This window comes from Mus caroli, unplaced genomic scaffold, assembly GCF_978045245.1.
Source record: "Mus caroli unplaced genomic scaffold, Mus_caroli_1 scaffold_3, whole genome shotgun sequence".
NCBI lineage: Eukaryota > Metazoa > Chordata > Mammalia > Rodentia > Muridae > Mus > Mus caroli.
Window position 1 is genome coordinate 86,337,641 of NW_028227258.1, and position 12,741 is coordinate 86,350,381.

At 43.4% G+C, this 12,741-nt stretch overlaps 1 protein-coding gene across 3 annotated transcripts in view; it reads left to right on the plus strand.

Moving 5' to 3' along the window:
- Nucleotides 1-228: 228 nt before the first annotated feature.
- Golim4 (golgi integral membrane protein 4) overlaps nucleotides 229-12,741 on the plus strand; it is an 81,253-nt gene continuing 68,740 nt past the window's right edge. For all 3 annotated transcript variants that reach the window (XM_029475264.2, XM_021158754.3, XM_021158755.2), the window contains exon 1: nucleotides 229-1,047. In XM_029475264.2, coding sequence (XP_029331124.1) covers nucleotides 861-1,047 — 187 coding nt within the window. In that variant the 5' untranslated portion in view covers nucleotides 229-860. The remainder of the gene's footprint in view (nucleotides 1,048-12,741) is intronic.

Below are 12,741 nucleotides of genomic sequence, written 5' to 3' on the forward strand. Positions count from 1 at the left end.
GCACCCATCCAGGCTCCACGTGGGCGCACCCAGGCGCCAGGCGGCCGCGCGGCCCACGGAGCTCAGAGCCTGCCCAGAGCTGAGAGGGAAGGCGCGGCCTGGGGCGGGACGGACAAAGCTGGCGTCCAATGGAGCCCAGCATTAGCTCCCCGAAAGGAGGGAGCGGTGGCTTGCGCGGGCCCAATGAGCGGGGAGCCCGAGTGGGACTTCCTCCCGGAATCCCGTTGGCCATGATAGCGGGGCCGTGGGTGACACGTAAGTTGGGTGGGAGGTGGCGGGCGGCTGGAGCTTCCAGATCAGTGACACCAGCCCACCCCCCCACCCCCCCTTAACCTGACCAGACCAACCAGTCCCCATCTCTTCATCAATACCAAGGGACCGTTCAAGGGGACGCCGCCGGGAGCCAGGTCCCTTTGTTGGGCGCGCGTCCCCTACTAGTGGTAGCGACAAAGTCCAGCAGCGGGAGCCGGCGCGAGGGGCGGGGACTGACGGTGGGGACAGGGAGGCCAAAAAGTGGGGAGTAGGGAAAACCAAGCCGGCTGCGCGCAGGGACCAGTAGCAAGGGCAGCGGGCTCTGAAGTATGCAAAGAGACTCCACACGGGCCCAGCCACTCGCAGAAATCGGACATCACAGAAGTTTGGTGGCTGCTGGCCGGGTGGCGTCGATGACCTGGCGCCCAGCCGCCCGCGGGGGCTGAGCGGCCGCCTCTTCCTCTCCGGTCCGGCTTTTGTGTCTCGCTTCTTCTGCTCATGCTGTGTCCAGCTACTTCTCGTGGTGGCCGCTGCTGAGCTGTCCGACGCAGCGGAGGACCGAGGACACGACGGCTCCCGCCGCCGCAGCGCGGGGCACAGGAGGGACTATGGGAAACGGGATGTGCTCCCGAAAGCAGAAGCGGATCTTCCAGACGCTGCTGCTTCTCACGGTGGTCTTCGGCTTCCTCTATGGCGCGATGCTCTACTTGGAACTGCAGACGCAGCTGCGCAAAGCTGAGGCAGTGGCGCTCAAGTACCAGCAGCACCAGGACTCACTCTCTGCTCAATTGCAAGGTACAGTTAAGGGGAAGCGCACCGCCAACTTCTCTCTGAGCTGGTGCTGGTGCTGGAAAAGTAGCTTGGTGTATAGTTAGTTGGCTTTGCAGGTACCACCCATTGACCTTCTGGTGCATCTGAGGGAGCGGCCGCGGGGATGTTGGCTTCTGAGAGTATGTGTGGGAGATAATATCCTGATTTTCCAGCTTCCTCCCAGGAGTTATCTTTTAAATTCACAGCACCAGCACACGGTCCAGCCTGGCGTTTGGTGGATACATATAACACCAAGTCTTTTTACCCGAAGCACTTGTCAAAGACCCAGCTGCAATCTAGGCAAACAGCCCTTCTGCCACATCTGCCAATCCTTTCCCAAGAGGCAAGCCTTGGTTTGTAGACATAAAGAATTACACAGACATTTCCTAACCCGTGTTCTTTTTCAAGGAAAAAAAAAAGAGGCTATATACACTAGTGACTCATGAATGGAACCTGCAAGCTTGTGTTGTTATTAGAGCTCTTGTTATTACGTTTGTTCATTTAGTAGTTAACTTGAGAAATGTTGGGAGTGATGGAAAAGTCCACACCACTTGACTGTAGGTTATCCTACAGATATTTGCTTTTAAAAGGCTTGTCTTCCTGGAGAAACCTTTATTTAGCTGATCTGTAGAACCCTGTGTGTGCATCTTCAGGAATGCACACACGTGTTTTAGAGTTAGCTTTGAGAAGTCTAAAAGAAGAAACATAAAATTTCACTTTGCCAGCCACAGAAAACTCAGCTTGGGCAAGGTGTTCGCAGCTTGTAGCCTTTCATTTTAAGAATCACACTGTGAGTTTCCAAGGTCCAGATGATTCGAGTGTGAGTGCATGTAAACACTTTGTGGTTCCTTTAAGGTCATACTCGTTGTATGCATTTTTATGAATGATTTTGCTTGTCTTGCTGGTTTGTTTTCACCACTCATGAAGCTCTCTCTCTCTCCAATACAAAGCAAGTGAGAAATAAAAAGTCCTACCTAAATGCTGACCATCCTTGCTGTGAATGCAAATATAGCTTATTGAATCATCCTGGGCAGAAATAAGCTGAAGGGGGTATTTCGGGCAGTGGATGTGTATACAAATATAAAACAGATCCCTTTGCTTTGACCCAGCTATGCAGAGCATTTTCTAGTAAGACACTTAAGATGGGAGAAATGATATGCAATTATTTGCTTGGTCTGATTTGTTTGTCCCAACTTAAAAGAAAAGAAAGTATTTTTAGCATCTTGGTGCTGCATGGCTCCAGCCAATGAAAATATGTGGCTGGGCTTCCTTCAAAGGGAAAGCTTGCTTTTGATAGTTTTATATTTAAAAGAAAAAGTCTAAAGTATGGAAATTTACCTATGAGTTGTTGGTATGAGAAGGGTGGATACTTGCTTATTTATTTAGAAAATCATGCCTTCCACATGAGTTTTAGTGTGTGTGTGTGTGTGTGTGTGTGTGTGTGTGTGGTAAGATGGCCAATGTTTGTTTTTCACTCTCCACCTTATTTCTTGAGACAGGGTCACTGGATTCAAGCTTTGATCTCACTGATTCAGCCAGACTGTCTGGCCAGTGAGCTCCAAGGATATTCTGTTTTCACCCCCCTATAGCCCAGCACCCAGATTCTAGGCACACACCACTACACCTGGGTTCTTACACTGGTCCTGGGGATCCAAACTGAGGTAGTCAAACTTGCATAGCAAGCAAGCACTTGCCTGGCTGAGCTGTTGAGCCATAGTGTACTGTGCCCCTGAAATGTTACTTAACTGTTGTCTTGGCCTTGCAACAGTTGCAATGATTGTGTAGGAAGAATTAGTTCACAAGCTGGCTAAAGTTTCTGCTTATTTAAAACACACACACACACACACACACACACACACACACACACACATTCAGGCTTGCTTTTAGCAACATTCATGTCCACGTCTGTGTCTGTGTGCTGTTTAATAAGAAACAGTTTCTGAAAGCATGCAGCTCTTGTTTTTCCTTCCCTAGGACAGATGGTATTTTACCCTGTGATGCCACACACACCACCATCATAGATGAGCTTTCAGGGTGTCTGATTTCATTCTTTTTTTCCCATTATTTATTTACCTGTTTGTTTTTGATGTGTATGTCTACATGTCAGAGTGTTCATGAGTGCAGGAGTCGTAGATTAATGTCATCTGTCTCTTCCCATTTGTTCTTTCTCCACCTTAACATTTTGAGATGGCATCTTCCACTGAACCTGAGCAGGTTATTGATTTAGCTAGGCTGGCTGGCTTTGGGTATCTGCGGGCCTCTCCACCACAGCCATAGGGTTAGAGAGAAAAGAGTAGGTCTGCAGGCTGCACTTTACTACCTGCACCATTCCTGAAACTCTCCCTTCCTCCCTCCTTTCTCTCCCTCCCTCTCACCTTTGTTTAAGCCTTGCTTAGGTAAATGAGATAGATCTCTTAACATGACTTGGATAAAAGTCAGCATTAATTTTGAGTGGCCTTCTTTTAAAATATGACTCTTGGAAAAGTTGAAGTAACTGTGTCTGTGTCAAGTGGTACGCAGATGTTAAGAGAGCATAGTTAAGCTATCTTCATTACTCCAGGGTCCTTTGAATGGAAGTTACTCTTTTTGTATAGTAGTCTCATAATTGGAGTTGGAGAATGACATGGAAAGGATCAGAAACCAAATGACCTTCTCCACAAAAATTCATGACAATATCTTTTGCATCTATTTGTCTAACTATATAGCTATGTACCTTATCTATCTATCATCGAGCTAGCTAGCTATCAACTATCTATCATCTATCTATCTATCAAACATCTATCTATCATCTATCTTCTATTAATAATCTATGTATCATCTATGTTTCTATCAATAATCTATATATCTAGCTCCCAGCCCAGAACCTTAAGTATACCAAAGAGTAGTGTGGAGATCACATACTGCTGGCAGAAGTTGTACCAACCTTTGTCCAGAGCAGTGTTTATTTAACATTTGAAAGTTTTCTCTTGCTGCTTTCAAGGGAGCCACATGCCTTCCTTTCTGCAAGCAGTCTGCCTCTGGCTAGACTCCCCATTTGGAGCACCTTGCAGCTCCCATATCAATTAAATCCCATCTGTGGGGGTGGAACCAACAATCTTTACTGCTCCCTAGGTGATTCCAGGAGCAGCCATGGTTAAGAACCCTGACTCTCTAATCTTAATGCTAAGCCACTTCAAACATCCTCTTTACATGCTTGGCCCCGAGGGTGTTTCCCTCTCTTATCCTGGGCATGTGATTAGAAACAGACAGCTTTCTGGACTGGGTTTCAAACTCTAGTTCTGCTACTTTTTGTGTGAAGTCAGACCTAATTTTTCTTCTTTATCAAATGGAGATTAGAGTGACTCATTTCATCGGGGCTGTTCTAAGTATGAGCCAAAATAATATGCACAGTACCCTTAACACAAACATAGAGACTCTTATCTTTTCTCTTCCCAGCTTGGTCCTAGGCTCAGTGTTGAGCTTGGCTAAGTTCTTTGTACAGGTATATACCCGTCTTTGTTTCTAAGCAAGCATCAGGAAAATAAATAAACTGGCATAAGCTGGTGCACTTTACCCTGGACAAGGAAAGGCTCTTCCTTGACAACTTAAACACATAATTAGTCTTTGGTTACTGATTAACCCCTCTGTATCACAGTACATTAGCAGAGGTGTGCAGCTTCTGAGCTAATGATAGTACGAAGGTAGGAATAAGATGGAGCTAGCACACATTGAAGACTATTCAGTGTGCTCTCTGGAAACCCTGTCCCCTGTTATGACAGTGATGACCACATACCACTGAAGAAGAGCTATATAATATTTTATATGCTATAAATTCAAACAAGTACGATGTAATTATTTAGAAGAAAAGAGTTTTATGTAAAAACCCCATTTGTTACTTAAATTTGCTGGCATGAGGGAGGACAAAATCCTATCCTGACCAGGAAGGTATTGTGCTATGGCCTCCAAAGCTCCTAATTTGCTTTAAAACAAAAAGCCCTTCAGTTCAAACCCAGGCTCTTTAGTGCCCTTCCTCTTTCCTCCTGGTGCCTGGCGTATAACTGGTACTTGGCAACAGCAGGTGTATAAAGAGACACGCTTATTGAGAGACTGTGCAGTGCTATTCCATGATACTGGCTTGTGAGGCAGAGGGCATCAATTTGTTGTGCTTTCTCCTAGCTGGGTGATCGTCAACATAAAGTTCACTACCCTCTCACAGCACTGTTGCATATAGATTTCAGGATAATTGTCTTATAGGTTTCCATGTGGCCCAATACCTAGTGTGCTATGCAAGATGAATGGTGCTTGCATTTAGATTAACTTTAGAGGCTTCTGTGCCGCAGAGTTCTTCACAGATTTCTTCCATCATTCCTTCTTCAGGTGTGCAAAAATGGACAGTGTTTTGTGTAGGCACAGTAGTTTCCCTGTGCCGAGTTAAGACGTGTAACATCAATTAAACATTACCTTGAAGGAATGCCATCTGTATTCATATATATCTTCCACTTAAAAGAGATGCTTCTTTAAAAATACTGATGTGGTTTAGATGGGAAATTTGCCCCTTGACAATGTGCTTGACCAGTTGACTATCAGGTGGCGGTGCTGTTGTTAGAAGGTTGTGAAAGTTTTAACTGGAAGTGGCTCACTGTGTGGAATGGGGGAAGGAATAGCTCCCTCTGATTTCAGGTGAGCCCTGTGGTTTGTGGAGTATGAAGAGTTCCAGTCTCACTACCCATCACCATGCCTACCTGAACACAGTGGACTGTGCTTTCCCTAACTGTGAGACTTAATAAATCCCTCCTCCTTAATGTTGTGTCTGTGAAGCCTTTCATTATGACAACAAGGAAGGCAATTAATACATGTTTATCTTTTAACCTATAAAATTCATTCCCTAATTAAATGATAAAAGCTTATAAATACTTCATGCAACACCAAGTCCCCTGTAAATGACAGAAATTCTGTCCCCTGTAAATGACAGGAACAAGAATCTACAGCCATCTGTGAATGTGGCTTCAGCTATTGATAGTCTGTGATAAGGGAAATAACGGTTGAGTATGTCAAAATTGTTCACGGCATAGGGGCCTCTCGTGTGAACTCCAGAGAGATAGGCAACCTCATCCTTGACCTTGCTTAGATTTCCTGTCTTTGGAAAGAACATTGTTCCCTAGACACTGGTTGAAAGAATCCAAGAGTTAGAGAAATGAGGACTGAAGATTAACTGAACGTGAAGTGGACCAAGAATCAGAGTGTTGAGAGGACTATAGTAGGGGAGTCTGGGAAAGGGATCAGTAGTGGCTGGTGAGTGTTCAGCATTGTAATTATTGCTTAGAATTTCATGTTCTTTTTGTTTGTTTGTTTGGTTTGTTTTGTTTCTGTTTTTCCGAGACTGGGTTTCTCTGTATAGCTCTGGCTATCCTGGACTCACTCTGTAGTCCAGGCTGGTCTCGAACTCAGAAATCTGCCTCCCAAGTGCTGGGATTAATGGTGTGCACCTCCACTGCCCAGCTAGAATTTCATGTTCTTAAAAAAGAAAAAAAGATGGCGTGAGAGCCACAAGAGAGGGAGAAGGGAGAGTGGGCTTTGAGGTTAAAGATGACATGAAGGCTACTCTTGAAAGACTCACATAAGTCCAGAACATTAGGCAGGCAGCTCATTAGGACACTGGGCAGCAGCTGCTGGATGCATTGGGCTTTGTCTCACTGGGCTGCCTCTTATTCTATGTATTTGATGTGACTACTCCAACTTTAAATGGAACAAATCCAGAACGTGGTGTCCAGTTTTGCTGAAACTTTATGACCCTCTTGTTATCTTACTTTTTCTTTCTTCTCTCTCTCTCTCTCTCTCTCTCTCTCTCTCTCTCTCTCTCTCTCTCTTTCATCTTTTGATCCTGTTTTAGGGAAGAAAAATACATAACATCTTACACAACAGAAACTTAGAGTTATTGCTTTTCATGTAGACCAAAACGTACTTGTGTTCTATCATGGAGGAGAAAACATATTTGTCACTTTTACTGCTAGGTGGTATGTGGGTTTCTCTGTATAGCTCTGGCTATCCTGGACTCACTCTGTAGTCCAGGCTGGTCTCGAACTCAGAAATCTGCCTCCCAAGTGCTGGGATTAATGGTGTGCACCTCCACTGCCCAGCTAGAATTTCATGTTCTTAAAAAAGAAAAAAAGATGGCGTGAGAGCCACAAGAGAGGGAGAAGGGAGAGTGGGCTTTGAGGTTAAAGATGACATGAAGGCTACTCTTGAAAGACTCACATAAGTCCAGAACATTAGGCAGGCAGCTCATTAGGACACTGGGCAGCAGCTGCTGGATGCATTGGGCTTTGTCTCACTGGGCTGCCTCTTATTCTATGTATTTGTTTAAAAGTGGAAGTTCTCTGTGTCAATCATATGGTCAAAGAAGAACGGTAAACCTCTTTTCTTCTGAGAGTAAATTTTTTCTGGTAGAATTTTGGACTCTATTTCTACCACTAATGGTATTTTATAACATTTATTTAGGGCCCACGATGCCAAGGTATCCTGTTGAGCACCACTTCAGACATAAGGAGCAGTCTGGGATTTGCAGGTGCAAGCACTTGGCCATGTCAAGATGAGGTCTATTGAAATGAAGTGTCAAACCCCAGTGTAACCTCCTGTCTAGGTTGCTTCTCCCATGAGCTTAGTGCTTCTCATAATCACATAAGTGTGTTCTGAGAAAGTCAGAATCAAAGGAGGATTTCAATAAAAGTCGAAGAAGTAATTAAAATATGAAGATTCAAATAAAAATTAGAGTAAGAAGTAAGAGGTGTCACTGTTTGCAGCAGTGGGTCAGGGTTTCAGGCACGGGCTGCCACATGACGAGTTGATTTTTAGATAGAGCAGATGCTACCTGAAGTAACACAGAATCTCAATGTACAATACTTCCAGTCCCTACTCGAGGCTGTTAGACTCTTTCCACAAGTGTTTCATAAAAAGGCAACTTCAGGCAAATAACAATGTAGATTTGTTTTATAATCTATAATCTCATTAAACAATCCATTGTCATTCATTAATGCAGTACACATCACCCTTCCCATTTCCAAGGCAGTGGGTAAAATTTTCTTATCAGAAGTCTGTCTTAGGGGAAGAGAGACACTTGGCAGCCCCTCTGTTGATAGGTGTTGACTGGCCTGGAGAGACTTCAGGTGAGGAGGTCTGAAGGCTTGAGGTTTAGGGATGCACTAACTGGTCAGATATGACTGAATTTCTCAGTTCCCTACATTTTGAGATGGATAATTCACTCACCATGTTATTCAAGCTGAGCCCAGAGCCCAATACCATTTGTATTGAGAAAGCAGCATTACTCATTGGCCTGTGCTCCCTGAAGGCAAGAAGCAGCCCCCTTTTGGTTTCAATTATAATGGTCTTGCTATTTTTAACCAATGCTGTATGCTTCCAAATGAAATGTTTATGCTCTTTGTTTTCATTGCCCCATGAATGGTTAGACAGAAAACATGGCTGCCCGTCATTGCTCATCACTAATAAGCCTTTGCTAAATGGCCTTACAGCCTGGAGGGACAAGCCTATGAGATAAATCGCTTTGTGACTGTCTGACATTTAGAAAATATTGCTTTAACTATTTTTCTCACATGACTCAGTGTGGTAGTGAGTGGGACCCTGAAAGTTGCAGTGTCATTGTGAAGGATAGGTACCGTAAAGCATTTGAATGATGTAATTTGCTTTCACTGGAGGATAAGTAAATCAAAAAATTAGAATCACTTTAGTGGAGTCGAATACTCCATCTTCTAGCTTTCATTTCACTTAATGTGTGTGTGTATGTGTTTAATTGAGGTTTTGTTACAAACCACAGAACCTTTTATAAATAGTGGTCTTCAAGAGAGCTTTGGCATTTCTTATAAGATCTCTTAAGTATAGGTGCAATGCTAAAATAAATATAAACAGATTACAGTTGGGCCATGATAATTATTTGGTTATTTAACTTTGAATGTAGCAATTTATCATGTTTACATTACAGAGATTTTATGTTATAAACATAGTTTCAGTGATACTGATTCAACTATTCAGCGGTTTTGGTTTTGTTTATATTGTGTTGGGAGGGTAATTGCACACATGTCTGTGCCCGTATATAGAGGTCAGATGTCAGCACTGTACCAGACTTTTAAAAAATTGTGTGTGTGTGTCTGTGTGTGTGTGTGTACATGTGTGTGATGTAGGGGTATGATGTGGGTCAATGTGTAAGTTCATGTGTGAGTGCAAGGACACACATGCCAGAGTGTGCAAGGACAGGTCTTAGGACAACCCTGGGAATCAGTCTGTAACTTCCATCTTGTTTAGACAGTTTCACTTGTTTTTATCTCTCATTACACTAAGCTTGCTGGTCACCAGACTTCTAGGGATTCTCCTGTTTCTGACTCCTATCTCACGGATATGAACACTGGGATTACAGATGTGAGCTACAGCATCTGGCTTCAAGTGGATTCTGGAGAATCCAACTCAGTACCTTAGGCTTGTGGGCCCAGCATTTTCACCCTCTGAGGCATCTCCCCCTTGCCTGGTTTGCTGGCATGGGTTTGGGGGGATTAAACTAGCCTTTATGAATGCCACAAACTGAGTCGTAGAGCCAGCTCCATTTGCTCAAGCTTTTTATCAGCCCTGAGAGAGAATGTTAAATAGACTTGAAGTTCTATTTAGAGGTCCTGATGATGGTGTAAAACAAAGGATGTAATATTGATGTCAAGGATCACTTTTATTCATGCAAGTGCATCACCTCTTCAACTTCTGCAAAGCAGGTCCTTCTTATTGTATAAATGAGTGAGGGCTCAAAATTCAGAAATCCAAGTTTAGTCTCAGTGTGGATGAGGCTTCCAGGGTGTTCTTTGATAGTTTCTTCAGTCTAACTTTACCTTTCCTCCTCCTCCTCATCCTTGGAACTTCAATCCTAAAGGAAAAATGATCAGTTCTTAACACCGTCAGCCTTCACAAGACGGTAAGGATACACGAAGATGTTTGCATTCTGAGATGTCAATGGAAGGAAGGAATGAGGAAGTCACTGATGCACAGCAACTCTGAAATCCGAGGAGGAGAGATACTTCTTTGGGTCCTCAGACCTTCATCGTCACTCTCCAGGTCTTTTGTACCCCAGTGCTCTGGGTTATATCCTTGGAGTCATGCACCCTGTACGTGCTTGCTGCTCTGCCGTTTCTCCAGCATTCTTTGCCAGTGAAATGTGGGTGGGTCTATAGGCACTTCTTATTTTGTCCTCTTTCTCCTTTTGTTCCAAGCTGGCCATATTCTGATAAGAATCTTCTCAAAGAATTTGCGAGTTTCCTGCGACACTTTGTAGATTTTGTCTTTTTGTGCCTATTCCATTCATGCAGCCTCGAGAAAGCAGTCCTCTGCTCTGTGTCCACGCTGGGATAGATGAGCAACAGATCTCTTAAATGTCTACCTGTTCTTTAAGCTCATCAATAGACCATGAAACCTCCTAAGATCCAAACTTTGTCCCTCCACTTCAGTGAGGAGGATCTGTGTCAGTCTTTGGAGGCCCTTTGGTGTGGCATTCCTTCTTCTTCTTCTTCTTCTTCTTCTTCTTTTTTTTTAAAACCTTTTCATGGCTTTAACTGAAAGATGTCATAGCAATTAGCTGGGCTTCTATCTAATGATGTCATGCTTTTCCTGTAGTGTCATCATATGACCTTGTTTTCTGGCCTCGTCTTTCAAAAAAAATATTTATTCATTTCAGTGTGTCTGTGGGGAGTTACAGAGTGTGTGTGAATACATGACATGTGCACAGGAGTCCTAGGGATCAGGAGAGTGTGTCATATCCAGATCCAGTGGAACGGGAGACAAAGATAGCTGTGAGCTGCCATATGGGAGCTAGGAACTGAACCTGGTCTTCTGAAAGAACAGCAAGGGCTTTTGACCACTGAAACATGTCTCCAGCCATGATGCTATTGTTTTTATTTTATAATTATGTGGCTGTCTAGAGAGACTGAAAGCCTTCAACCCATCAATTCATGGGTTTCTTTTATTGCCTATCCATTTTTTTCCTACTATACTCTACATGTAATCCTACAATAAAGGAAACCTGGTGAAATTGTCAGTAATTTTTTTTCTAGGAAATCTCTTTAATTGGATCACTCAATTCATTTGGCAATTTTTACTCTCACTATATCTGCAGGAGACAGTGGATCAAATAGCTACATGGAAATGTGGGCAGTGATGAAATTTCTGTGCTCCATCATTTCTAAATTCCGGTGAAACTTTTCTTTCTTATGTTTTAAAAAAGTCTGTCCATCCATCCATCCATCCAACCACATCCATCCATCCATCCATAGATTGTTATAAATTTCAAACTTCTCTAAACATGTGATCTAGTACTCTTTTTAACATGTACAGCTCTAAGCACATTCTCACATTTGTATTTATTTTATTTTTGAGGAAGGGTCTTACAATATAGCCCTCACTAGCCTGGAACTCTCTATGATTGAACTCGAACTCAGGCTTCTGCTTCCCAGATGCTGGGCTCAAAGGTGTACAACACCATGTCTAAAGGTCTCCCACCTTTAGATTTTTATGGTGGCACTCTCCTCTAAAACCTGAATTAACTGTTTTTCTGTAAAGCACCACATCCCCAAACTAAATTGGCTCCAAAAGATAGTCATTGCCACAGGGGTTCTGTAGCAAGTGAGTGAGTGAGCCACAGTGGCATTGTTAAGCAGGACTTGAGTCATCTCAGAACTTCACTGTAATTAAGGGCTGCTTCAGGGTTTACTTGGGTTGTATGGAATGTCTTGGAAGATTCTCTTCCAGTCTTGTGCTCATCCCAGATCCTTCATCAGAGTATCTCAAAACATAATAGTGGGAAAGAAATCTGAGGGACCCAAGACATGTGTGGTATGGTAAAAAGACAGGCAAAATTAAGGGTATACATAAGAAAGCAAAACCCTTTACTTGGATTCTAGCTTTTGTTTCCTGCTGGCCGAGGGTCAGAAACTTCTACACAGCCAACAAAGTCAAGCTTGCTTACAGAAACAACATTCCCTGTCACAAAAGATTCCTCCAACTAGTATGTTGTAAACAGCAGAACTATGCTTGTTTAGAGCTAGAGTGCCTGTGACCTGTCAGTGTAACCATGCCCACACACCTCCTCCATCCATTGTTCTAAACAATGTGCCTCATGAAGCCACAGTTACACAAAGGAAACACACTACAAGAAATAAGAAAACTTCATACTGCTATACTTAATTTCTGAACTTCACTTACTATTTAAACCACAGTGCAGATTACATCCTTTGGGCAATGTTAACTTAAGCCACAGAGTTGCAGAGCTGGCTATTGTAAAGCTGTCTGTCTGTATGTGACACTCTTAAGAAGCCTGGAACTACACTGGAGTGCACACTGTCCTGTCCTCTGTGCACCAGTCTCTCAGTGCTGGTCCTTAAGTTGAAACCATGTACGATCCCTTATTTCTGCTTGAAAAGCTTGGTAACTTCATTCATCCTTCTCTGTGAGTTGTTCTGAAATTCTTTCCTGTGGCACAGTCAAAACTTTGTACCTGAATGAGGGTTCCCTGTAGACAGAACACCTCAGGCTACCTGCAGGAGTGCTGGCTGTGTCCTCCAAATATCGAAGATGAGAGAGGAGGTGTTTTAATTACAGGGAGCATCTTGGGAGCCCTTTCTCATTTTTCTATATTCTGTTAGTTTGGAATAGACCACT